We start from the raw sequence: 25,824 nt of genomic DNA, 5'->3' as shown, positions 1-25,824 counted from the left end.
GCGGGAGGACGAGCGCGCGAGGGCCTGCGTGGGGCCGCACTCGCGCGTGGCCGGCGACCGCGTCCTCAGCACGGAGCGGGCCCTCCCGGCGGCCGGGCTCCCTCCTGGACGCCCCCAGGGGACCCCGCAACCGGCCCTCCGGCCCGCAGGTGGGGGGGCACGTGCGGGGAGCGCCCGGGGCCCGCCTTCCGAGCCGCGGTCCTTGGGCTCGACGCCCCGTGAGGGCAGCCGCAGCGGCGGGGGCGGGCGGCAGAGGCCGCCTCACCGACGGGGCTGCACCGGCCTCCCGCCGCCAGAGGGCGCTGCAAGCACCGCGGCCCCGCGCGCCTTCCCGCCGCGCCGCCGCGCCGCCCCGCTGCCGGGTGCTCCGGAAGTCGGGCTGGAAGGGCGACTTCCGGTTCCGGGCGGCCGCGGCGGCGCCCGGGCGCCACTGCCATAGGCTCCTGCCGATCTCACGGGAAGGGACTGGGCCGCCTCCGCCGGAGAGACAGAGCCTCCCGGGATCCAAGGCGCAAAGGCGGGGTCGCGCGGCCGCTTCAGGAGCTGCTGCCCGCGGCGGGGCGGAGCGTTCGCCCCGGGCCGCAGTCCCAGATTGGAATGAATGGGCGAGCGGCGGGCTGCTGACTAGCGCCGCTCTTCGCCCCAGCGCGGCGTCGGCAGCGCGGAGCGGCGAGGGCTCGGGGGCAGGATGAACCGGGCCAAGCCCACCACTGTCCGCAGGCCCAGCGCTGCGGCCAAGCCTTCGGGTGCGCGGCCTCTCCCCGCGGCACGCGGCGCAGCGCCTCCGGGTCGCGGCTTTGTTTCTCCGAGCCGAACGCGGTTCCTAGGAATGTTGTCTCGGACAGCAGTCCTTGGTCCCGGGGGCCCTGGGAGTCCCGGGACGGGGGTTTGGGACCGCTGCCACCGCCTCCTCGACCCAGGCCGTCTCGTTGGTCTGTGCATCCGAGGCCGCGGACAGCAAGCAGCCCAGGAGTGCCTGGCGGGAGGAGGGGGCGGTACAAGCAGGGGCTGACAGCGGGCTGGAGCCAGACTGGCCTCCAACCCGCGCTCCGCTCCTAGCTGAGTGGCCTGGGCGCTTTACCTAACCTCTCTGTGCCTGGTGGTACTCAACCTGTAAAGTGAGGTTAATGATACCTGTTTCAGGAACTTGTTGAGGGTGGAGGGAACGGATGCTGATCGGCTGGAAACGGCCTGGTCTGTACTCAGCGCCGTGTGACTGTCCGTTGTTGCTCACTGGCCAGTCCCAGCACTGCTGTGGACTTGCTGGGTGTCTTGTTTTTTGGCCTGCCCCAACCGGAGTTGAATCCCTATGGAAATCGTGGGAGGTTGGCGTTCTCGGACTCCCTTTCCACCTAGCTGCCTTGTGAAGGTGCGTGTCCCTCTGCAGGTCACCCTCCGCCGGGAGACTTCATTGCTCTGGGCTCAAAGGGTCAGACCACTGAGTCGAAAACAGCCTCCACCCTGCTGAAGCCTGCCGCTTCCGGCCTGCCCTCGGAGCGGAAGCGCGATGCTGCGGCTGCATTGGCGGGTGCCTCGGCATTGCCGGGGCTCACCAAGCGCCCCAAACTCTCCTCCACGCCCCCGCTGAGTGCCCTGGGACGCCTGGCTGAGGCTGCGGTTGCAGAGAAGCGTGCCATCTCTCCCTCCATTAAAGAGCCATCCGTGGTCCCGATTGAAGGTAAAGACAGCCTCTGGACATCTCCCAGAAAGCACAGCCCCTGCCTCGTCCCAGCACCAGGGTTCAGAAAGGCTACTTCCAGGCTCAGCACTGGAGGCTCTGGAGAATGGAGGACAGGAGTCAGCTGTGAGTTTGTTTTCCAGAGCATCTCATAGGACCGCACCTCTGCTTCAGACTGACAGTGATGAGAGGTGCTTGGCACTCAGGGCAAGGTGGCCCACATCGATCCGGGGCCGCTGCTGAGTGCGCGGCTCCGTGGCCCTCTCTGGGGAGCAGAGAGCCGTGCAGGGGGCTCCTGCATTGGAAAGCCTCGTACGGATTTCTGTTGGCTCTGCTCCAGGGCTGGAGCCGGCGTGAGCCTGATGCCCTCCTGGAGGGCTGCCTGCTCCGGTCCTTGGGGAACAGGCTCACTTTTGTTCCCTTGCTGGTCTGGCGTATTTTCTGAGGCCGCCTCTGTGACAGTCTTCTCTGAGCACAGGAAGTCCAGGGCAGTGCAGACAGACAGGCGCTGTCCTTGGGGGCTGTGCGTCTCGTGAGGACCCTGTCCACCCAGGATGAGGTGGTTCGTGCTGCCTCATCCCTCTTCCCAGTTCCTAACAATGCAGAGTTTACCTGCTTGCTTTCTCTTTCTTAGCTGATGAGGTCTCGTGATAGCATTAGAGACAGGCCTAAAGCTTACCCACAGAAGCTGTTAGTTCTGCACCTGACACGCCCCTGTTTTTCTGGAGGTTGGGTCTGTTTAACATCACACCAGTCCCGAGTGTTAAAGTGTACAGGTGATCACGAGACAGCCGGGGAGGGGAAGGCCCATCAGGGAAGCGGGGAGAGAGGAGGCCCGTCGGGGACTGTGGCAGGAAACAGAGCCTGACAGGCTGGCTGGGATTCGACTGGCAGTGAGAAGCCGTGGCGTGGCAGCCTTCGTGCTGGTGGAGGGGCCCGTGCTTGGGGCAGGGCCGGGGCTGCGCTGGGCAGCGGTGAGACCAGGGCGGAGGCTGGCCTTGGGCTGCGCTGAGTGGTGGCTGCCTCGGATCTCCGTCTCGGGGTCCCTCCCCGGCAGCTGGGCCAGGTCAGCGCTGGGAGCACTTGAGGGGCAGAGTCCCAACTCAGGCCACAGCTCTCTCCTCACTGGCCGTGCTTCGGTTTTACCGTCGCACAAGTCCCAGATGAGGTGGCTTTGGTTACATGGAGCATGGTTACGAAAGGCATGTCACAAATGAAACGCATTTAGCAAAGCAGAAGAGGCCAAGTTCAGGCATCTGGCACTTGGAGTGTCTCCACGGCCAGGACCTTCTGAGCGCCACCCCTCTGTCCTGTCTGTCTGTCTTTCTCCCTGGCACGTGGAAATCACTCGGGGAGTGTCGGTCCACCCCTGTCCTCCATGCATTTGAGTCAGAAATCTGTTGCGTGGCCATCACTTGGGTATCTAAAAACACAGTCCTAAAAAAATCTCTGAGTCAGAGAAGAAATCACAGTGGGAGTGAGAGAGTAGGTGGACCCAAACTGTCACATGTGCGGCACAGATCAGACACGGGGGGAGCCGAGCCTGGCCCAGGGGCCCCCAGAGGTGGGGAGCGTGGAGGGGGGCTCTGGTCCCGTCAGAGAAGGAAGGTGGGGGCCAGGATGCCCAAGCAGGTAGCAGGAGGGAGAGAGCGCAGGGCAGCTGTGTGGGGGGAGAGTCGGAGCCCCCGGCGGACTCTCTCAGAGATGCGGGGAGGCCACGGTGGAGGAGGAGGCCACAGGTGGCGCCTGGCCAGCTCGCTTGGAAGCTTAGGAAAAAGGACCAATTTGTAGCAAAAGAGGTGTTCCTAGGCCAGGTCACCCTTGAGTAGCCGTGTGGGTGCAGCGAGAGGGCTCTGGCAGTGCCCGGTGGGCTCCCGCATGGCCCCTCCTGGGGCTGGTCACTCCTGGGGGTCGGCGACCCCTCACTGCACAGCCCGGCTGCGCCCCTGCTTCCCTGGGGACCTGCGGTTGCGGCTCCACCCCAGGCTCTCAGTCAGGTCCCTGGAGGCCGCCCTCGGCAGCCCCTGGCCTGGGGGCCCCGTGGCGCAGTCTTGCTCGGGGCTGCCCGCCTGACCGGGCTGTCCCCCCGGCAGTCCCACCCACGGTGCTGCTGGACGAGATCGAGGCGGCCGAGCTGGAGGGCAACGATGACCGGCTGGAGGGCGTGCTGTGCGGGGCCGTGAAGCAGCTGAAGGTGACGCGGGCCAAGCCGGACAGCGTCCTGTACCTCAGCCTCATGTACCTGGCCAAGATGAAGCCCAACATCTTCGCCACGGAGGGCGTCATCGAGGTGAGGGCCGCCGCCCCCTCCGTGCCAGGGAGCGGGGAAGGCGAGGTGAGGGCCGCCACCCTGCTCCGTTCCGGGGATCAGGGAGGGGGCGGGTGGCGCTGGACGGGCCTCCCCGCCACCGTGCGGTCTCCCGCAGGCCCTGTGCAGCCTCCTGCGGCGGGATGCCTCCATCAGCTTCAAGGCCAAGGGGAACAGCCTGGTGTCCGTGCTGGCGTGCAACCTCCTCATGGCCGCGTACGAGGAGGACGAGAACTGGCCCGAAATCTTCGTCAAGGTGAGCGGCTCCTCCCGGGCAAGCGCTCTCGGTGAAGGGGGCAGGGGGCTGCGGTCGGGGCGGGGGGACTGCTGGACCACCAGGGGGTAAAGGCATCTGAGGGCTGCGTGTGGCAACCCAGGGCATCTCCTCTCCCGAGCTGCTGGCTGTGAAGGGGCAGCCGGGGCCTGGGGGAGGCTCCCAGCTTGCTCCTGCCCACACGCAGGGGGTCGCAGTAGAGGGCAGGCTGACGTTCGGGCTCCGTCCTCACAGGTATACATCGAAGACTCCCTGGGGGAGCGGATCTGGGTGGACAGCCCACACTGCAGGACCTTCGTGGACAACATCCAGACGGCCTTCAACACCAAGATGCCCCCCAAGAGTGTACTCCTGCAGGGGGAGGCGGGGCGTGGTGGAGGGGACCTCAGTGCTGGTGAGAGCCCCTGCGGCAGCTGGGCTGGGGTTCCCTGTGGGAGCGGCCTGGGCATGCGGCGCCGGGGGGAGCCGGTGTCCACTAGACGCTCCTTCTGCAGGAAGCAGCCCACACCCGTCCCTCACGGAGGAGGAGGACAGCCAGACGGAGCTCCTGATCGCCGAGGAGAAGCTCAGCCCCGAGCAGGAGGGCCAGCTCATGCCCAGGTAGGTGTGCCACACGCCCCCCCGCCTGCATGGCCCCAGGAGAGCACCCCCACCTGCCTGCCTTCCTGCCTGCTGCCGTCCCCCCTCTGGCCTAGGTACGAGGAGCTGGCGGAGAGCGTGGAGGAGTACGTCCTGGACATGCTGCGCGACCAGCTCAACCGGCGGCAGCCCATCGACAGCGTCTCGCGGAACCTCCTGCGGCTGCTCACCTCCACCTGCGGCTACAAGGAGGTGCGGCTGATGACGGTGCAAAAGCTCGAGATGTGGCTGCAGAACCCGAAGGTGAGGCGCGGGGCGCGCGCACGCGGGGCCCTTCCGCGCCCGAGCCCGCGGGGCTGACGGCGTCTCCCCGCCCCCGCGCCCGCAGCTGACACGGCCCGCCCAGGACCTGCTTATGTCCGTGTGCATGAACTGCTGCACGCATGGCGCTGAGGACATGGACGTCATCTCCCACCTGATCAAGATCCGCCTCAAGCCCAAGGTCCTGCTCAACCACTACATGCTCTGCCTCAGGTACGCGCGGGGCCGCCGGGGCAGGGGTGTGGGGGGCGCAGGGGTGTGGGGGGTGCGGGGCCGCGGGGGTGGGGGTGGGTGGTGCAGGGCCACCGGGGTCGGGCGGCAGGGGCGGGGGCGCGGGGCCGGCGGGGGTGTGGGGGGGCGGGCGGCGGGGTCGCGGGCGGCAGGGGCACGGGCGCGTGGGGGGCGCGGGGCCGGCGGGGGCGTGGGGGGCGGGCGGCGGGGTCGCAGGCGGCAGCCGCTGGAGCTCCCTCTGCTTGGCCGTGCCCAGGGAGCTGCTGAACGCGCACAAGGACAACCTGGGCACCACGATCAAGTTCGTGGTCTTCAACGAGCTCTCCAACGCGCGGAACCCCAACAACATGCAGATCCTGTACACCGTGCTGCAGCACAGCTCCGAGCTGGCGCCCAAGGTGGGGCCCCGGGGCCCCTGCCCCAGAGCCTGGCTGGAGGAGAGGGTGTGGACCTGCTGGTGCAGAGCGCTGTGAGGAGGCTCTGGCTGCGCAGCAGCGGCCGTTGGGGCCAGTCCCGGGGTGTCGGTCGCGGGCACTCTGGGCAGGCCTCCTGTTGGCCCACGAGGATGAGAGCTGCGGGGGCCGCGTGGCCTGGGGCAGGCGGCCTGCAGCTCCCGCACGCTCTCTCCCCAGTTCCTGGCCATGGTGTTCCAGGACCTGCTGACTAACAAGGACGACTACCTGCGGGCCTCGCGGGCGCTGCTGCGCGAAATCATCAAGCAGACGAAGCACGAGATCAACTTCCAGGCCTTCTGCCTCGGGCTCATGCAGGAGCGCAAGGAGCCGCAGTACCTGGACATGGAGCTCAAGGTGCGCGGCGCCCCGCCCCCGCCGCCGGCCCCGGCCCCGCCCCCGCCGCCGCCGCCGGCCCCCGCGGCCGCTGTCTGGTGTGCACAGAGCGACGGCACCCCCAGGGCCGGGGGTCTATTCAGGGTGGATTTTGGGGGGATTGGGGAGGCGGGAAGGGCCTCTGGAGAATAGGACTTGGGGCCGAGGGTGGCGGATTTGGAGTGCCACGTGAGCTGGTCAGCAGACAGCCCGTGGGGGTCCTGTTCTCTGCAGGGTAGCTCAGTCCAGCTCTGTGGGCTGAACCTCCCCCTGTCGCCTGACCTGTCCTTGCTGTGGCCGGTTCTGGGTCCCTAGCCTCCTGCTGCCCAGCTGGCCGTGGTGGGGGGCGGTCAGAGGGGAGACAGGGACGTGGACCCGCTGAGCTGAGCTGGGCTGGGCGGGGCTGCTCTGTCGTGCAGGAGCGCTTCGTGGTGCACGTCACGGACGTGCTGGCCGTGTCCATGATGCTCGGCATCACCGCCCAGGTGAAGGAGGCTGGCATCGCCTGGGACAAAGGAGAGAAGAAGAGTGAGGAGCAGGGGGCGGGCTGCCTGCTGCGGGGGGCTCTCACGGTGGGGAGGCGGCCTTGGGTGGGAGAAGGGGGCTCTGCTCTGAGTGTGGGCCTGGGGCGGGAGGGTCGCAGCTGCAGCTCGGCTCCTGGAGTCCCAGGAGCTTTTGAAACTGCTGGTTTCCTACTCTGTCCGGGCGGAGAGCAACCGCTCCCAGCCTGGGGTCGCCCTCTGCTGGTTTGCTTGTGCGGGTCCTGGTGCCTTTGGGCTGGGGATAGGGTGGGGGCCAGGGCAGCAGTGTCTGGGTCAGCCTGCTCTGGGTCATTACTGACCCTGGAAAGGATTGGCTGCAAGGCCCTTTAAGCGATTGGCTGGAAGGACACTTGGGATTTCAGGATTTCAGTTCCCTGAGGTGTCCTCAACCCTGGAGGACAGTCAGGTACCTGTTCGCTGAGCCTTGCTCCAGCCGTCTCGACCCCGCCCTGTCTCGGCCCCGCCCCATCTCGGCCCCTCCCCTTTGAGGTCTCAGGATGCTTGTGCCACCCAGGCGCCATAACCGTCTCCTCCTCCCCAGACCTCGAGGTGCTGCGCTCCTTCCAGAACCAGATCGCCGCGATCCAGCGCGATGCTGTTTGGTGGCTGCACACCGTCGTGCCCTCCATCAGCAAGCTCGCCCCCAAGGACTACGTGCACTGGTGCGGCTGGCTCTGCCCCGCCCCGGCCGGCCACGCTCCCGGGGCTTGCGGGTGACAGGCCACTGGCTGGAGCCAGGCTCTCTGAGACCAGAGGGGCCAGTGGGCAGCAGCCAGCACCTCGTGGTGTCCGAGCTTCCAGCAGGGCCTCGGGGAGGCGGGGTCCTATCTGGTGGGGTGGGGAGCCCCCTGTTGGGAGGGGCCCATCTCCTGCCAGCCTCCCCGGCCTCACTGCAGAGCCAGGAGCCCAGCCATCCCTCTGTGCAAGGCCTCCCCGCCCATGGGGGCTGATGGGGTGGGGGCCCCAGGACCCCAGCTTGATGGCCCTCCCGCCCTTCAGCCTCCACAAGGTTCTCTTCACGGAGCAGCCCGAAACCTACTACAAATGGGACAACTGGCCGCCGGAGAGTGACCGCAAGTGAGCAGGCCAGCTGGCGGGGGCGGGGCCGTGGGCGTCCCAGGGGTCGCCGTCCCTGCGCCCACACCCTGCACCGCCCTTTCCCCAGATGCACCGACTGCAGGCCCCTGCACCTTCCCGGGTGCTCGGCTGGGCGGGGCCCCGGCCCCACCCCCACCCCTCGAGTCCAGGCAGCACACACACGTGTCCTCTCTGCCCTCACTGGTCCCCGAGCCAGGTCACCCTCCCCAAGCTTCCGACAGATCGCTCCCGTCTTGCCTCTTTGGGCCCCACCGCGGGGTCAGCGTGCTCCCCTCACACCCGCTGGAGCCCTCCCCGTCTGGGGGCATGGCTTCGGGGCGAGCTGGCCTGTGGGCCCCTGAGGCCGGGCTCCCACTCAGAGCCCTCCGCAGGGCTGCAGGGCCCTGTCCACATGGGCATCAGGCACAAGTGACCTCGAGGAGGGTGGGCAATGCTCCCTCTGTGCCCAGACCAGACTGGAGCTGGGGCTTCCCCTGCCCTGGGGGTGGGCGGGCCCTGCGGGCCTGGGGTGGGCTCCCACGAGCCCGCCTCTGCCCCTCTGCCCGCAGCTTCTTCCTCCGCCTCTGCTCGGAGGTGCCCATCCTGGAGGACACGCTGATGCGCATTCTGGTCATTGGGCTCTCTCGGGAGCTCCCGCTGGGCCCTGCCGACGCCATGGAGCTGGCCGACCACCTGGTGAAGCGGGCTGCAGCCGTGCAGGCAGACGGTGAGGGCCTCCCGCTGCCGGCTCCCATCCCCGCGACCTCCTGGGCCTCCGTGTGTTCTCTGCATGGTTGAACCCGGCAGGAGTGTCTGTGTCCCGCCTCTCTGAAGGGCCGTGGGGGGGCCTGACGTGGAGCTGTCCCCTTCTAGAGCACGCGTCTCGCTGCTGGTGGGCCTGGGCTGACCTGCAGTGTTGGGGGCTCGCCGTCCCCCTGCCTTCCCTGGCGTGGCCGCTGCACCCACGGGTGTTGGCGCGTCCTTGCCCGTCTGTGAGCCCGGCCGTGCTGCACCCTCGGGCGCTGCGCACCCTGGCGCCCTGGGGCTCCTGGGGTAGCGCGTCCCGTGCCTGCATCATCCCTGCCCCACCTGCCCCACGTCCTTGCTTCCGGATGCCCGCGGCCCAAGTCTGGGTGGGACGCCCACCGAGGGACCTGCCTGTGGCTCCCGCATTCCAGACGTGGACGTGCTGAAGGTGGAGCGAGTGCAGCTGATCGACGCCGTCCTGAACCTGTGCACCTACCACCACCCCGAGAACATCCAGCTCCCGCCAGGGTGAGGCCCCCGGCTGCCCCGTGTTCTCCTCCGCCCGCACCCCTCTGCTGCCTAGTTCCTGTGTGTGAGCCAGCAGCCGTGTCTGGCTCCCAGGCGACAGGGTGTTCACGCCGTTTCCTCAGCACTGACGGCGGTGCAGTCCTCGTTTGCCCTGTGCGTCACTCGTTGGCGGTTGTGACAGGGTGGTCTCAGCGCACCCGCAGGGCTCCGCAGCCGTCGTCTGTGTGACTGACAGCGTCGTCCCTCTAAGAAGCCTCTCCCCATCCGCTGGTGCTCCCCTCTCCTTCCCCTCAAGCACACGCGGCCGTTTCCCATGCATCCTGTAGCTTCGACGTTTCTGGACGTCTCGCGTCTGAGATGTTGCGGCAGGGTGGCCCCTCTCAGGACGCATGTGCCGTTGCTGCCCGGGCCCCGACCCGTCCGCCTCTCGGACTGCTGGTGCCGAGGCTGAGCAGTGACCACCTTGCTTCCAGGTACCAGCCCCCGAACCTCGCCATCTCTACTCTCTACTGGAAGGCGTGGCCCCTCCTGCTGGTGGTTGCTGCGTTCAACCCGGAGAACATCGGTGAGCGCCCCTTGCCCCGCCCCGGCCACCTGAGCCTCTGGGCCTCGCCTCTCCGGGACGTCCCACTTGTCGGGCCAGGGGGCGGAGCCTGGCTGGGGGCCGGGCCCGCGCCACCTGTCGCCTTGTGCCCTAGGCCTGGCCGCCTGGGAAGAGTACCCCACGCTGAAGATGCTGATGGAGATGGCGATGACCAAGTGAGCCGCTCACCGCACGCGGGGCTGGGGCGCGGGGCTCGGCTACACTTGGGCGTGTTTCGGGGGCCCCGGCCCTCAGGCCCCCACAGGGTGCCTGTTGTCTCTGAAGTGGGAGTCGGCCTGGGTGCCTGTGCCGGACCGCCTGGCCCAGCGGCAGGGGTCTTGCACGGCCCTCCCGCACACATGCCGCTCTGGGTCCGGGGCCCTGATGCCTGTCGGCCAGCTCTGGAGGCACCAGCGCGCAGTTGTGTGGAAGGAGAGGGTGGCCACCTGTGGGCCCTGAGGGACATCCACTCCCTCACTGAGGTCTGACTGTGGCCGTGTTGCCGATGGCCCCGGGACGCCTTGCACGGTCTGACGTCTCCATCCGGTCCTGGGCCGGGGGCGTCGCCATGGGCTCTGACCCCTACCCTTGAGCGCTACCTGGGGGCGGTACGGCGACAGGTTCCTGTTTCCTGGTCCCAGCAACTACTCGTACCCACCGTGTACCCTGACGGACGAGGAGAGCCGCACCGAGATGATCAACCGGGAGCTGCAGGTCTCTCAGCGGGAGAAGCAGGAGATCCTGGCGTTTGAGGGGCACCTGGCCGCAGCCTCCACCCGGCAGACCATCACGGAGAGCAGCAGCCTGCTGCTGTCCCAGCTCACCAGCCTCGAGCCCCAGTGCGTGCGGCCTGGGCCGGGTGGGGCGTGGCGGCATGGCCGGGCGAGGGCGGGGGTGTGCGGCAGGGCCAGGCGGGGCGTGGGGCGTGGCCAGGCCTGAGGGGTAGGTTGGGGTCTAATGGGAGGTCAGGCCACACTGTGTGTGAAGCCAAGAGCCCCCAAGGCCAGGCTGAGAGGGGAGGAGCCATGGGCCTGTGGGAGGACGGGCTGCAGGTGGGAGGCAGGCAGGTGCGCCCCCTGCTTACTCTTAGCTGGGGGCATTGCACTTGCCACTTTGACACATGCGTGTCGACTGGCACTCTCAGAGGGCCACCCCGGAGGCCTCCGCCTCACATCCTGGACCAGGTGAAAGGCCTCAACCAGTCCCTGCGCCTTGGGCACCTGCTGTGTCGCAGCCGGAACCCCGACTTCCTCCTCAACATCATCCAGAGGCAGGTGAGTACCCCTGAGGCTGCGGGGGGCTCTGGCATTAGATGAGACTGTGGGCTGGAGGGCGTGCCTGGAGACCGGGCCCCTCAGCAACGGCTCCTGGGTGCAGGGGGCTGCCTCGTGGGCAGTTGCGGGGGGGAGGAGGGCAGCCAGGCTGACTAGTGAGAGCCGTGTGCCTGCTGCCCGCCCAGGCCTCCTCGCAGTCCATGCCCTGGCTGGCCGACCTGGTGCAGTCCAGCGAGGGCTCCCTGGACGTGCTGCCTGTGCAGTGCCTGTGTGAGTTCCTGCTGCACGACGCCGCCGCCGAGCCCGCCTCGGGCGGGGAGGAGGATGAGGGCGAGAGCCGGGAGCGGAGGGCCAGGAAGCGGCAGGTCAGCGTGCGCCCGGGCCCACACGCCAGCCCTGACCCCGTCTCCTGACCCCAGACACCCGGGGCCCATGTGCCCGCCCTGAGCCCGCCACCCTCACATGCCCACCCTGACCCCCGGAGCCCCATATGCCCATCCCAGGCCCCACACGCCCGCCCTGACCCCGTCTCCTGACCCCCGACCTCCATCCCCACAGAGGCAGCAGAAGCAGAAGCAGCTGCTGGGCCGCCTGCAGGACCTGCTGCTGGGCCCCAAGGCAGACGAGCAGACGACGTGTGAGGTGCTGGACTACTTCCTGCGGCGGCTGGGCTCCTCGCAGGTGGCCGCCAGGGCGCTGGCCATGAAGGTGAGGGGCTGGGCCCTCCGCGCCCCGGGCACGGTTGTCTCTTGTGTTAAAACGACTGTCTTTCTCACCGGGGCTTCACTGGAAGAGACTGTCAGGGAAAAGGGCACGGTAGTAACGTGCAGACACTGGGTCCTGTCCCACCCGCGCCCTTCCCGCTCTGGGTGACCGGAAGTGTCCTGGGGCGGCCCCGCGTCCGTCCTGCCACCCCCCCGAGGCGCTGGCGCTGGATTCCCGGGCAGCCGGCCCTCTGTCCTGGCAGCTCTGAGCGCGCGGCGTCTCTGCTGGCTGGAGGAAGCCGGCCGCCCCCGAGCCCGCGTGTCTGCTTGCAGGGCCTGTCCCTGGTGCTCTCCGAGGGCAGCCTGCGGGACGGGGAGGAGAAGGAGCCGCCCCTGGAGGAGGACTCGGGCGACGCGGACGCGCTGCAGGGCTACCAGTGGCTGCTGCGCGACCTGCCCCGGCTGCCGCTGTTCGAGAGCGTGAGGAACACCACCGCGCTGGCGCTGCAGCAGGTGCGGGTGGGGGCGGAGGCGAGGGGAGGGGCACTGAAGGGGCGGGGCCGGGCCTGGCGGGGGCGGGGCGGGAGGGCGAGGGGCGGGGCCGGCCACGACGGGAGGGGCGGGGTGGAGGGGCCGGGGGCCCTCCCTGCTGCTCACACGGGCCCCCTCCGCAGGCCATCCACATGGAGACCGACCCGCAGACCATCAGCGCCTACCTGGTCTATCTGTCCCAGCACACGCCCGTGGAGGAGCAAGGCCAGCACAGCGACCTGGCCCTGGTGAGGGGCGGGGATGGGGGGGAAGCTTGTGAGCCAGTCGGGTCAAGAGCAGGCAGGCGGCTCGGCCACACTTGGCTCTGGGCCCCGAGTGCCGAGCTCCTTGCCAGGGACCTTCTGTCCAGAGCAGGAGTCAAGGGCAGGAGCACCCGTGTGTCTGTGGTCACCCAGCCCTGCTTACCTCTGTGGCTCTGGGCCAGCCTGGGACGCGCAGGGGCCAGGACGCGCACCCTGCTCCTGAGGGGCCCCGTGAGCCGGGCACGGGCCTGTGTTCTCCCGCGGCTTGCTCCTTCGTGGCTGTCTTTCTCCTGACCTTGCTCTTCTGTGAGCTTGTCGGCTGGCAGCGCAGGGGTCCTGAAGGCCCCCAGTACCTGTGGAGGGAGGGAGTTGGATTGGCTGAGGACTGAGGTTGGTGGGCAGTGGGATTCTGTCCAAGCCTGTGTTCTTGCCGAGGGGCCAGCGGCCTCTGCCTTCTGAGTCTGGTCTAGGGGCCAGCCTGCCCTGCGTCACTGCTGCCGATTGCAAGTAGATGCCTGTCTGGCTGTGGGCAGGCGGCTTTTCCCTGAGGGTCCTGAGACGCCTGTGTTCCTGTCACTCTCTCCTCTCCGCGGGGCCAGCCCTCTCCAGTTCACAGCCCGTGCGTCTGAGGGGGCTGCACATGGGGCCTCGTCTGTCGTTGGCATCCTGGCCGGTGTTGGGGTGTCTGCCTAATGGGGTGCGGCGTCGGGTGGCCTTGGACGGGGATGGGCCGTTGGCCGGGCGTGACGGGAGGAGAGCCCTAGCTGCTGACCCCGCCCCCTGCCGCCTGGTCCCCCAGGACGTGGCCCGGCTCATCGTGGAGCGCTCCACCATCATGTCCCACCTCTTCTCCAAGCGCTCCTGCAGCGCTGAGTCGGACGTGGTGCTGGCGGCCCTGCTGTCCATCTTCTCCCGCTACGTGCAGCGCATGCGCAAGAGCAAGGAGGGCGAGGAGGTCTACAGCTGGGTAAGGGGGTGGGCCTCGCCCGGCCCGCGCCCCGCCCCGCCCCACCTGGCCGCCCCCGCCCGGCCGCGCCAGGCCCCTCCCAGCCCGGCAGCCGCGCACCCTGCCTCGGCCTCTCATGCCGCCTTCTTTCTCCAGTCAGAGTCGCAGGACCAGGTCTTTCTGCGCTGGAGCAGCGGGGAGACGGCCACCATGCACATCCTGGTGGTCCACGCCATGGTCATCCTCCTGACTCTGGGCCCGCCCCGCGGTGAGCAGGCTGCGGGTGCTGGGGCCGGGTCCCGCGGGGAGGCAGACGCCCCTCCTGGGGAGCACGTGAACCTCTCCGTGGCAGGAGTTCTCCGGGGCAGGCGCTGTCCCTTCGTCCTGAGGTGCACATGGGTACTCCAGACACCTGGGCCTGCCCTTCCTGCTGGGTTTCTGGAGGTGGACGTGTGCACAGGGCTGCCCACCGAGGGGCCGCGGGTCCCTGCCACAGGCCTGGGCCTGGCCCTTGACCTGCTGGCCAGGGGCTGTGTGCAGAGCTGGCCGATTCTCTGGCCGCCTGAGACCTCCCGGGCTGGCAGCCTCTCCGTCCCTCCTGTGAGGCTGATGGAGTCGGTGACTGTGCGTCATGTGTCCAGGGAGGCAGCCTTAGGCCGGTCTGGCCTGCTGGCTGCCCAGGACTTTGTGGAGACAAGGGCGGGAAGGAGCTGGTTTGGCCAAGCCCACGGAGCCCGGCGCACATGCTGGTCTGGGCCTCACCCAGCTTCTGGGGGCCTGGCTGGCTCCCTGCACTTCGATTTCCTTGACTGAGAGGGGAGAACACGGTGATTGTGAAGGTTGGATAAGCCTACTCCAGCCTTCAGCCTGAGGTCCCAGAGTGGCCGCGGTGCTGACCGCAGCATCTCTCCTGAAGGTGGTGACAGCGAGTTCCAGGCGCTGCTGGACATCTGGTTCCCGGAGAAGAAGCCGCTACCCACGGCCTTCTTGGTGGACACATCGGAGGAGGCGCTGCTGCTGCCTGACTGGCTGAAACTGCGTATGATCCGCTCAGAGGTCCCGCGGCTGGTGGACGCCGGTACTGCCCGGGGCGGGGGACAGCCTGGGGAGGGGGACGGCCCAGGGAGGGGGACAGCCCAGGGACGGGGACACCGGTACTGCCCGGGGAGGGGGGACAGCCCAGGGAGGGGGACACTGGTACTGCCGGCAGGGGGATGGCCCGGGGAGGGGGATGCTGGTACTGCCTGGGGGGATAGCCCAGGGAGGTGGATGCCGGTACTGCCGGGGTGGGAGGGACAGCCTGGGGTGGGGGACGCTGGTATGGCCCAGGGGGAGCCAGGCCTCGCCTTTCACTGCAGGCCATTGCCAAGGAGAGAGAGCAGCTCGGGGGCCTCTGGCAGGTTCTGGGGCGTCCGTTATTCGGCTCATGTCTAGATCCTTCAGGAAGCTGACCCTGTCTTCAAGCTCTTTTGGCCTTACAAGGCCCCAGAGAGAATGGGGTGCTGGAGGAGGGAGGGAGGCAGGTGGTCTGGACTGTGGGGTGGGCTGGGGCAGCTTGCAGTGAGGGAGAAAAGTGCCCGACAGCTGGGGAGGCCGGGCAGGTCGGGGGCGAGTTGGTTTGGGAACCGGGACACCTGGGCGAGCCTGACACGGGGCGGGGCCGGGGGACCCAGTGGCTGCCCCTGGGGCTGTCGTCCGGCCGCTGAGGGGAGCTGCCCGCAGCCCTGCAGGACCTGGAGCCGCAGCAGCTGCTGCTGTTCGTGCAGTCCTTCGGCATCCCCGTGTCCAGCATGAGCAAGCTGCTGCAGTACCTGGACCAGGCCGTGGCCCATGACCCCCAGACCCTGGAGCAGAACATCATGGACAAGAGTGAGCGCCGGGCCGCGCCGAGCGCCCCGGGCAGGGCCTCTGGGCGGATGGCCGCCTCAGACGCTGCTTGCGGCTCCGGGGATGCGCGGGGCTCTGCGGGCGCGGTGGGGAGGAGCCCCCGCCTTGGCCGTCCGGTCACCCGCGGTGTCCCCGCAGACTACATGGCGCACCTGGTGGAGGTCCAGCACGAGCGCGGCGCGTCCGGAGGCCAGACCTTCCACTCCCTGCTCACAGCCTCCCTGCCTGCCCGGCGAGGTACCGTGCACGGCCGCTGCCCTGCGTCCCCCACCCGCTAGCGGGCTCTGAACCTCGTGGGCCTCGGGAGCCCTGGCGAGGCTGGGGTACTGGGCGAGAGCTCTCAGGAGGGCCCGTGAGCTGCTCCTCTGTGGGCGGTGGGCCCCGGGCGAGCCTGGCCTCGGTTGGCAGGGCCCCAGTGAAGCAGGTGGGAGGGCTTCTCACTGACACCGCCTCTCCCTCTTTGCAGACAGCACGGAGGCGCCAAAACCCAAAAGCAGCCCAGAGCAGCCGCCGGGCCAGGGTGGGACCCGGGCTGTGACACGGGTGCGGGTGCTGGGCCCGGAGGACGACCTGGCTGGTCTGCTCCTGCAGGTAGGGCCCCCGCCCCCCACCCCTCCAACCCCACACCCTCCGCCCGGGCCCACGGCCCGGGCCCCCGGGCAGTGACAGGTGCTGCAGAGCACACGTGCCGTTTCCTGGCTGACACGCTTGCACACGCATGTGTGTGCACAGGTCCACACGTGCTCTCCAGGGCCTGTTGCCCTGGGCCCCTGTCCCCAGTCCACGGCCCCCTCCGCACGCCCGCCTGGAGAGTGTGGTGGATTAGAGAGTCCGCTGACGGCCCCCTTCTCTGCACAGATCTTCCCTCTGAGCCCGGGCCCGCGGTGGCAGAGTTCCAGTGCACGCCCCGCCGCCCTGGCACTGCAGCAGGCCCTGGGCCGGGAGCTGGCGCGAGTCCGCCAGGGGAGCCCCGAGGTGCCGGGCGTGGCCGTGCGCCTCCTGCAGGCTCTCGCCACCCTGCTGAGCTCCCCGCACGGCGGCGCCCTGGCCCTGGCCATGCACCGCAGCCACGTCCTCGCCTGCCCCTTGATGCGCCAGCTCTGCCAGTACCAGGTGGGCAGCGGGCGGGCCGCGTTCGCCTCGCCCGCCCCGTCTGCGCCCGCACACGTGCTTGCCCCGTCGCATGTCCTTGGGATCACTGTGGGGAGCTAAACACGGGCCCTTGCCGTGGAGGGTGGGGCGCTGTGCGGCGGGTGGGTTCTGGGGGTCTGGCCCTGTCTGAGCCGTGCCTCACCCATCTCCAGCGCTGCGCACCCCAGGACACTGGCTTCTCGTCGCTCTTCCTCAAAGTGCTTGTGCAGGCCCTGCAGTGGCTGGACAGCCCCTCTGTGGAGGCTGGGCCCCTGCAGGCCCAGCTCAGACTGTTTACTGCGCAGTGCTCGGCGCGGCGCCGGATCAGCAGCGGTAAGGCGGGGCTCCCGGGCTCTGCCGCTGTGTTGGGGGTCCTGTTCCCAGGGGGGCCCAGCGGTATCGGCGTGCATGGCCAAGTGGTTTCAGGACCAGGGCCCAGGGCCGGCCCCTCGGGGAGGGGAGTGTGTGTGGGAACTGAGGGATCACTCCCGGGGCCCTGGCGGGAGTCCAGCCAGTCACACTCTCCCCTGCAGTGCGGAGCGGGTTCTTGCACCTGGTGGAGGCCCTGACATTCCGCGGGGACCCGGAAGCGGTCAGCTCCACCGTGCGTGCCATCGTGGCCACCCTCAAGTCTGGGGAGCAGTGTGACGTGGAGCCCGAGCTCATCAGCAAAGGTATCTGGGCCGCGGGCTCCACTGAGGACCCCCTTGCCGCTCCAGAGTCCCTCTGCCGGGCACCCCCAGCAGAACAGAACCCCGGGAGCGGGACTGTCTATCCTGGAGCCGGGGCCCGTGTGATGCACGCCCCCTCTGCCCCGCAGTTCTCAGGGGTTTGATCGCGGCGAGGTCACCTCACTTGGAGGAGCTGCTGGCCGCGCTCTTCTCCACTGCATCCGCCGTCCCAGCCTCGGGGCCCGTGGCAGTGGTCAGCTCGCTGCTGCTGCCGGAGAAGGAGGAGCCCCTGGTCCCAGGGAAGCAGGATGCCGACAGCTGTAGGTGAGCCGGCGGAGCTGCGGTCGGGCCTGGGAACAGCCCCGGGCGGCTGTGTCTGACCCCCGACCCCCTTCCCTGCAGCCAGGAGGCCGAGCGCCTGGGGCCCTGCTCGGGGCTGCTTGTCGACTGGCTGGAGATGCTGGACCCCGAGGTGGTCGGCAGCTGCCCCGACCTTCAGCAGAGGCTGCTCTTCTCCCGGGGCAAGGTGGGCCTCGCCGTGCCCAGCGCACGCTCTTCCTGTTGGTTCTCACAGGCCCCAGGCTGGAGTCTCATCAGCTGGACAGGTCCTGAGTGTGCCAAGCCAGTCGCCACGACCGGCCAGATCTGGTCACAGAGGCGGGAGGGCAGGGGCGGGGTTGGTCCCTGTGGGCCCAGGTCCTCGAAGGGCGCTGGAGGGAGTGGAGCCCAGCTCCCCTGATGAGGGGTGGGGGCCGGGGAGGGGCTGTGTGACCCCTGCCCTTGTTCCTACCCAGTGCTGGCGGGTCTGCGCTTCTGAGGGTGTGGGTCACACTCCTGCGCCCACAGCGCTGCTTGTGTGTCCCTGCTCTGAGAGGTGGGTTCAGTTCAGCCCACGTTTAATCTGCGGAGTGACCCACTAGCCTGGGAGGCCCTGCCCTGAAGCGGCGGCTTCTCTCTGCCCTGTGCCGCCTCCCACGGGCTGCCTGCCGTCCACTGGCCCCACTCACCAGAGCTGGGCAGCCCGGTGGAGGCCAACCCAGGTTTTCTCCGTCCCAGGGCAAAGGCCACCCTGGCCCCCAGGTGCCGTCTTTCCGGCCCTACCTGCTGGCCCTGCTCACACACCAGTCCAGCTGGCCCACCCTGCACCAGTGTATCCGCGTCCTGCTGGGCCGGGGCCGGGAGCAGAGGTGAGTCCCCCGCCACCCGACAGGCCGGCTCCTTCCTTGTCACCACGGGCGCCAAGTGGAGCCGCCCAGCGCAGAGCTCCTCTGGGAGCCTGGCCTGGGGGATCTGGCCCAGCACCACCCTGGCCCTCTCAGGACCCGGCGGGCCCGGGTGGCCCTGCTCTGGGTGGCCGGCCCCCTGTGCTCCAGTCATGGTGAAGGGCTGTTTGTGCCACATGGCTGCAAGCGAGGGTGGGTGGGGGCAGGGCTGGACGAGCTTGGGTGGGTGGCCCACGTCCTCTGCGGCCGGCCAGGGTCCCAGCTGACGGGGCGTCTTGCCCGTCTCATCCACCTCCCTCCGCCCGGAGTCACGCCTCCTGCTGGGTCTGGCCTCCCCGCCTCCTCCAGGTTTGACCCCTCGGCCTCCCTTGATTTCCTCTGGGCCTGCATCCACGTCCCTCGGATCTGGCAGGGCAGGGACCAGCGCACCCCGCAGGCAGGTTTGGGGTGTCCCCTGCCCGGAGGGCGGGGTGGCCCTGGCACGGCCGTCCCGCGCGGGGCTGATCCGACGGCGTCCGACTGCAGAAGCGGCGGGAGGAGCTGGTGCTGCGGGTGCAGCCGGCGGAGCTCGTGGGGCTAGTGGAGCTGATCCTGGCCGAGGCGGAGGCACGCAGCCAGGACGGGGACGCGGGTGCCTGCGGGCTGCTCCAGGCGCGCCTGCCCCTGCTGCTGAGCTGCTGCCGCGGTGGCGATGAAGGCATCAAGAAGGTGACGGCACACTTGACGGGCTGCGTCCAGCAGTGGGGCGACAGGTGAGGGCCTGCCCGGCTCAGACTGCGCGTGGGGGTGGGGGCTGCCCCGGCCACGCGACCACTGCGTCTGCTCTCCCGCAGCGTGCTGGGCCGGTGCAGCCGCGACCTGCTGGTGCAGCTCTACCTGCAGCGGCCGGACCTGCGGGTGCCCCTGCCCGACGTCCTGCTGCACAGCCAGGGGGCCGCCGGCAGCAGTGTCTGCAAGGTAAGGCCTGACGGGCTCCACAGGGCGCCTGGCTGCTTTGCTTGGGGGTAGGAACCCAGACCGCGAGGTAGGGAAGTGCTTTTTCTCCGAACTCAGCGAGTGTGGATGAGTGTCTGAGGGCAGAGCCCACCCTGCCACCCTCTCCTGTCTGACCTCTTGGAGGGTCCTTCCTCCTCCGGGAAGTCCTCCGGGTGTGGAGCGGAGCAGAGTGGGCGTCCCCCCGTGTCCCCCTCGTTCCACGATGGGGCCTGTTGAGAACCGCAGGCTGCACGGCGGGTGTGATGTCTCCTGAGCTCCGGCTCCCTGCTCTGTCCCCACACGTCGCAGACTCTGCGCGTGTGCTGACGTCAGAGCCTCTCTGCTGGGCCCGTGTGGACAGCGTGTCCCTTCCTGGCTGCCTGCCTCCCCTGGCCGCCTGCCTCCCCCGCCTGCCTAGTGTGGGTCCTCTGTGTTCAGCGTCTGCCTTGCCCTCCTCTCAGCGGTGCAGGGGGCCGGGGGGTGTGGTCTGGTGGGTCTCCCTGCCCCCTCCCCGCCTTCCCTGGGCAGGGCTCTGAGTCAGATCTGCCTCCAGCCCTGCGTCTCGGGAGGAGGAGAGAGCGACGTTTCTTTAGCTGTGCTTTCTTTGCTTTGTGTGTGTCCCGTGTCTCACACACCTGAAGTTACGCTTTACCTGTGAGGTCAGTCTTTCTCACCTGAGATAGTTCAGGGCTTCTGGTCTGTCTGCGGGGAGCGGCTGACGTCACACTGTGTGCTGAGGTTGGCCACGACCTCCGGCTACAGCCAGCTTGATCCTCCGAAGCCCCAGAAAGCAGCGGGGGCAGGTTTCTCTGGGACACCATGAGGGTCCTCAGGGACTGTGCCAGGCCCTCGGGGCTGAGCCCAGGTGGGCAGGTGGGCATGAAGGCTGCGAGGGCCCTGGCCCTGACTCCCTGCCCCTCTCAGCTGGACGGCCTCATCCACCGCTTCATCACCCTCCTGGCGGACACCAGCGACTCCCGGGCATCCGAGAGCCGAGTGGCCGACGCCAGCATGGCCTGTCGGAAGCTGGCGGTGGCCCACCCCCTCCTGCTGCTGAGGTACTGCCTGTCTGTCCGGCCTGGTGTCTCTCCACCCCCAGCCAGGGGCGGGCCCCACACCTGGTGTTCCTGCAAGAATGGGCTCTGCGGCGGTCATCCTGGGGTCGGTCCGGGCCGGAGGCTGCTTGCTGACAAGCCAAGCCTGGGGGGCGGGGCTGGGCGGGTCAGTCAAGCAGCCGCGAGCCTCGCAGTGGGCATCTGCGGGCTCGGGGTGGTCTCGGTCCCAGCAGATGAGATCTCTGAGGGGAGGGGCTGGGGGACGCCCAGGACCAGGCGGCTCTGGCTTGGCCGCAGGCACCTGCCCATGATCGCCGCCCTCCTGCACGGCCGCACCCACCTCAACTTCCAGGAGTTCCGGCAGCAGAACCACCTGACCTTCTTCATGCACGTGCTGGGGGTCCTGGAGCTGCTGCAGCCGCAGGTGTTCCAGAGCGAGCACCAGGGGGCGCTGTGGGACTGCCTGCTCTCCTTCGTGCGCCTGCTGCGGGTGGGTGCCCCGCCCCCGCGCCCCGCCGCGCTCCGCCCCGCTCCGCCCCCGCCGCCAGGCCCCGCCCCCCCATTCTGAATTCTCTCTCCAGTCGGCTTGTCCTCCCGCTCCCACAACTGCAGCGGGCTCGGGCCTCCTGACCAGGAGTGGGGGGTCTGTCCCCAGAGGCCAGTGGGCGAGGGCAGACGTGGCTCCAGGGAGCCCTGCAGGAGAGCGGAGCCCCAGGCCGCAGGGGGGCAGGGGCCGGGCCAGGCCCCCAGCTGCCCCCTCCCTGGGGAGCCCCTGTGGGGGGTGGGGCGAGCGCCACAGCCACTCCTGAGCCTCAGGGACCCAGCAGAGGGCGGCGCCTGGTGGTGTCCAGCCTGCGCTGTGAGGCTCTGGGAGGGGTGCGAGCAGGACGGGGGGACACGGCCTCTGTCTACGGCAGCCCCGGCTCTGAGCGCTGCCTCGCGATGCCCTTTGCAGAACTACAGGAAGTCCTCCCGCCACCTCGTGCCCTTCGCCAGCAAGTTCTTGCGGTTCACCCACAAGTACATCAGCTGCAGCCCCGCGGCTGCCGTCGCCTTCCTGCAGAAGCACCTGAACGTACTACAGTGAGCGCTTCCCCGTCTGCGCTGTCTCGGCCAGCACCCGCCGTGGTGGGGCTCAGCGCTGCGAGCTCCCAAGGCCATGGCGCCCGGGCCGCGGATGCTGGGTCTGCGCCAGGCCGTCCTGAGCTGGCTCCCTCCTCCCCGGCCCCCTGAGTCCCCTACCCCCATGCTGCTCAGGCACAGCCTTGTCCCCCCTTCCCCCGTGTGGCCCTCAGGCAAACCTTGTTGCCCCCTTGTCCCCCCACGTGTGGCCCTCACACAGACCTTGTCGCCCCCTTGTTGCCCCCGTGTGGCCCTCAGGCAGACCTTGTCGCCCCCTTCTTGTCCTCCGTGTGGCCCTCAGGCAGACCTTGCCCGCCCCCCCGTGTGGCCTTCAGGGACGTCTTGTCGCCCTTTGCCCTTTGCGTGTAGTCCTCACGCAGAGCCTTGTCCCCCCCTCCTTGTCCCCCTAGTGACCTGTCCCTTGACAGCAGCGACCTGGTGATGCTTAAGTCGCTCCTGGCAGGGCTCAGCCTGCCCAGCAGGGATGGTGGGGCTGACCGGGCCCTGGACGAGGAGGGTGAGGGTGAGTGGGGCTGGGCTTCTGCTGGGCGGGGGGGGGGCGGGCTGGACTGCCCTGGGTGTCCCTGGGGTGTTGTTGGCCCCGGCTCTGTGACGCGCACGCAGCCCCAGGTGGTGCCAGGGCCCGTGTGACGTCCGGCACCTGCTCTCTGGGGCCAGCCGGTCCTCTGTCCCCTCGCCTGGCCGCGTCCACATTCCTGCCCCTCCTCCACGGCCCCCACTGCCCTGGCAGCGACCCGGCGCCTGCAGCAGTGTGTCCAGCGAGTGGTGGGTTCGTGAGCGGGCTGAGGACCCAGGGGCCGCCCTGACGCTGGCCCCTCACGGCCGTCCTGCCCCCGGGAGCCGCCCTGACGCTGGCCCCTCATGGCCGTCCTGCCTCAGGGACTGCCCTGCCCCTGGCCCTTCACGGTCCCCGGGGACTGCCCTGACGCTGGCCCCTCACAGCTGTCCTGCCCCGGTTTTGCCCAGTCATTGGTGCTGAGTGTGACTCTCAGGCACCCACCGACACGCCTGGCACAGTGCTGTGTACGGTGGTACCTTTATTGAGCACCTGCTGTGTGCAGGGCAGCAGGGAGTGCGAGGCTCTGGGGAGAAGCCCATGTCTCCCAGGCGGCCCCCAGCAGGCTCGTGGTCTCCACGCCAACTGAGCGTCTGCTGCTTGCTGGTGCTGTACCCGGCCTGGGCAGGGCCACGTCTTCAGGGGTCTGCTGGGACTCCAGACGCTGCTCAGCAGGGACACCCCTCCCCTCCACGCCGGGGCTCTGTGGCTGCAGCGTTGAGTCTGTCTGGGCTGCACAGGCCCTCTGTGGACGGCGGCCAGGGGCGGGCCATCCTGTCCCCCCCGCCCGTGACAGGCACTGGCTTCCTGTCTTACAGACGACAGCTCGGCCGGTTCCCTGCCTCTGGTCAGCGTCTACATCTTCACCCCTCTGACCGCAGCCGAGATGGCTCCCTACATGAAGAGGCTGTCCCGGGGCCAGACGGTCGAGGGTGAGTTAGGGGGGTGTGCGCCCTCCAGGCCGGGGTGCCCCCATGGTGGGCAGTGGCCCCCATTCTGTTCCTGCGGTCCTGGGTCCCAAACCAGCCCTCCTCCTGGGGGGCATCCAGAAGACGGCAGGGCCCCTGGGAAGGCTGGGAGGGCTGGGTCTCTGCTCATAGTGGGGGTGGGGGCACGGAGAGGGCCCTGGAGGAGGAAGCTGGAGACCAGAGTGGGGGTTGGGGCTGCTCTGCTGGCCGGTGTCCTTTGGGAACCCCCTGGAGTCCCCGTGGACGCCAGGGAAGGGAGGCCTGGTGGGGAGCTGAGCCCGGCGGCCCCTGGTCCCTTCCGGGGAGCTGAGCCCGGTGGCCCCTGGTCCCTTTAAGGGAGCTGGCCGGCGGCCCCTGGTCCCTTTCGGGGAGCTGAGCCCGGCGGCCCCTGGGGGAGGGCAGGGCGGTGTGTCTGCAGCGTGACTCTGAGGTGGGCAGGGACAGATACCCAGGGACTTGGTGCACACGCAGGTCCCGGGCCCCGCGGACCTGGAGGAGGGTCTTGGGGGAGCGTGCACCTCCGGGTCAATCCCAAACCAGGGGTGCTGTCCCGGTGGAGTCGGGAGGGTGGCAGAACCCCAGGCTTGGTGTCCCGAGGTGCTGGGGGCTCCCCAGCATGAGTGAGCGCTGAGGCGGTGTGGAGGGTCCCAGGAGGCTTGGCCACCTTGTTCTGAGCAGCTGTGCTGCACCCGGGACCCTGGGGCCTCGGCCAGGCCGGGATCTCTGCCCAGCCAGTGTGGAGAGGGCAGCGGGCCGGCCCCAGACTCCACCCCCCGCCTCCAGGTTGCTGGGGTTGCGGGGACACAGCTCCGTCACACGCGCCTTCTGCCTGACTTAGATCTGCTGGAGGTCCTGAGCGACGTGGACGAGATGTCCCGGCGGAGACCCGAGATCCTGGGCTTCTTCTCGGTGCGGAGCGGCCGCGGGCCCCAGGGATGCTGGGATGGGAGGCATAGCCACTGCCACCCCCCTCCCTGCGGGGGCAGGGCGTCTCGTCATCCAGCCCGGGACGAGGCGGCCCAGCGAGGTGGAGCGGGGCTGGGGGAGTGGGGTCCCCGGCCACGCTCGCTGAGGGGGAGCCCCACCGGGAGGTGGCCCCGCTGACACACCTTCTCCCACAGACCAGCTTGCAGCGGCTCATGAGCTCGGCCGAGGAGTCCTGCCGCAGCCTGGCCTTCAGCCTGGCCCTGCGCTCCATCCAGAACAACCCCGGGTGAGCCAGGGTCCCCGGGGCCAGGGCTGTGGGGGGCCTCGGGGCCTTGGCCTTCCTGGCTCAGGGCAGGGGTGGAGTTCAGTTCCCCTGAACTCGTGGCTTTTTCAGCACCGCAGCCGACTTCTTGCCCACGTTCATGTACTGCCTGGGCAGCCGAGACTTTGAGGTGGTGCAGACGGCCCTGAGGAGCCTGCCCGAGTACACCCTCCTCTGCCAAGGTCAGTTTGCTGCCCCTGGGGGCCTCAGTCCTCCGGCCAGGAGCGAGAACGGGCAGAGGCTCCGCTCCTGGGAGTGGCTGGGGTGCGGGGGCAGAGCTGACAGGCCCTCCTGTGTCCGCAGAGCACGCGGCCGTGTTGCTGCACCGGGCCTTCCTGGTGGGCATGTATGGCCAGATGGACACCAGTGCCCAGATCTCCGAGGCCCTGAGAATCCTGCACTTGGAGGCCGTGATGTGAGCCGAGCTTCGGGACCACCAAGGCGGGCCACGCAGCGCTTGGAGCCCACACCCAGGGCCCCAGCCAGCAGTGGGGGCCGCCCACCCCAGAGGCCGTCCCGCTTGCGGGTGCTGGGGGCGCAGCTGGGGGGAAGGGCGCTGATGTCCTGCGGGTCGTGGCTCAGAGTTGGGTTCAAATGAAACGTGTTGAATTCCTTGATCCCACTGCCTGCGTGGTTTCCGGAGACCCGGGGGCTGGGGATGATGAGTGGGAGCCGGGAGCCCGGCCCGGCCCGCCTGCCCCTAGTGGGGAGAGACCTGGTGGGGCTGGGGATGATGAGTGGGAGCCGGGAGCCCGGCCCGGCCCGCCTGCCCCTAGTGGGGAGAGACCTGGGGGGGCTGGGGATGATGAGTGGGAGCCGGGAGCCTGGCCCAGCCAGCTGGCCCCTAGTGGGGACAGGGCATGTCCATCTGGAGACAGGAGGCCCCCTACCTGGGCACAGTCCTGGCCCTCCAACCAGCTCTCCTTTCTGGCAGCGGTGTGGGGAGAGACGACGGTGCCCGGGTGCCCGCTGCCCATGGGCCTGGCTTCATTGGCGCCTGGGGGAGTGGGGAGTGCTGGGGATGCAGACCAGCCCCCGCTCCGTGCCCAAAAGGGACCACAGGGCCTGAGGCCTGAGGCTGCAGGCTTCCCTCCCAGAAGCCTCTGTTCCAGCCGCACGGGGACGGCCAGCCGCATGGGGACGGCCAGCCGCATCTGTCCACTGAGCGTGGCTGGCGGCCCCATGGAGCTGCAGTGCTGGGGGGTGGTCTGCCCAGGAACTTGGCCTGGGGCACCGAGGACAGGGGAGGGCCCTGCCTAGTGAGGGCCCCGGGACCCCCAGGCAGCATTGGTTTCTCCAGGCCAATGTCCATCTTGCGGGGTGATGCTGTCCCCCCCATCGATGCTCATAGCAGCGGGGTGTTCCCCGCACACAGGGCACGTCTTCCCTCCCACCTCTCTCCCCCCCCTCCACCCGCCCCCCCCCCCCGCTGGCTTCATCACTGCCGCCCCACCCCCCCAGCAGGGTCACCCGGCTCCTGCTCAGCCCGAGCCACCAGGGGGCACTGAGGCTCTGATGGGTCCAGGCCCAGGAGGCCAGCCTGGGTGACGTGG

The 25,824-nt window shown here is 69.1% G+C and overlaps 1 protein-coding gene across 1 annotated transcript; it reads left to right on the top strand.

The window, feature by feature from the left end:
* The first annotated feature begins 426 nt into the window (after window positions 1–426).
* On the top strand, window positions 427–24,886 carry INTS1 (integrator complex subunit 1). The gene is made up of 47 exons (XM_052660905.1): window positions 427–746; window positions 1,388–1,678; window positions 3,772–3,968; window positions 4,105–4,242; window positions 4,495–4,654; window positions 4,755–4,860; window positions 4,956–5,142; window positions 5,228–5,373; window positions 5,648–5,789; window positions 6,024–6,200; window positions 6,638–6,746; window positions 7,302–7,422; window positions 7,760–7,837; window positions 8,407–8,564; window positions 9,016–9,112; window positions 9,586–9,677; window positions 9,811–9,871; window positions 10,337–10,534; window positions 10,840–10,969; window positions 11,155–11,334; window positions 11,528–11,677; window positions 12,007–12,186; window positions 12,348–12,452; window positions 13,267–13,434; window positions 13,570–13,681; window positions 14,330–14,491; window positions 15,136–15,282; window positions 15,439–15,537; window positions 15,767–15,891; window positions 16,159–16,413; window positions 16,605–16,764; window positions 16,965–17,105; window positions 17,252–17,426; window positions 17,505–17,628; window positions 18,159–18,289; window positions 18,674–18,761; window positions 18,851–19,077; window positions 19,159–19,282; window positions 20,225–20,358; window positions 20,653–20,845; window positions 21,311–21,438; window positions 21,888–22,000; window positions 22,873–22,986; window positions 23,861–23,931; window positions 24,144–24,235; window positions 24,344–24,453; window positions 24,575–24,886. Exons 1-47 carry the CDS (start codon window positions 689–691, stop codon window positions 24,688–24,690), a joined length of 6,570 nt encoding a protein of 2,189 aa, XP_052516865.1. The 5' UTR covers window positions 427–688; the 3' UTR covers window positions 24,691–24,886.
* Window positions 24,887–25,824: the final 938 nt, after the last annotated feature.

The sequence above is a fragment of the Budorcas taxicolor genome, chromosome 2 (assembly GCF_023091745.1).
Source record: "Budorcas taxicolor isolate Tak-1 chromosome 2, Takin1.1, whole genome shotgun sequence".
Classification (NCBI taxonomy): Eukaryota; Metazoa; Chordata; class Mammalia; order Artiodactyla; family Bovidae; genus Budorcas; species Budorcas taxicolor.
Note: the sequence above shows the minus strand (reverse complement) of the source record. Positions and strands in the feature narration are given on the sequence as shown.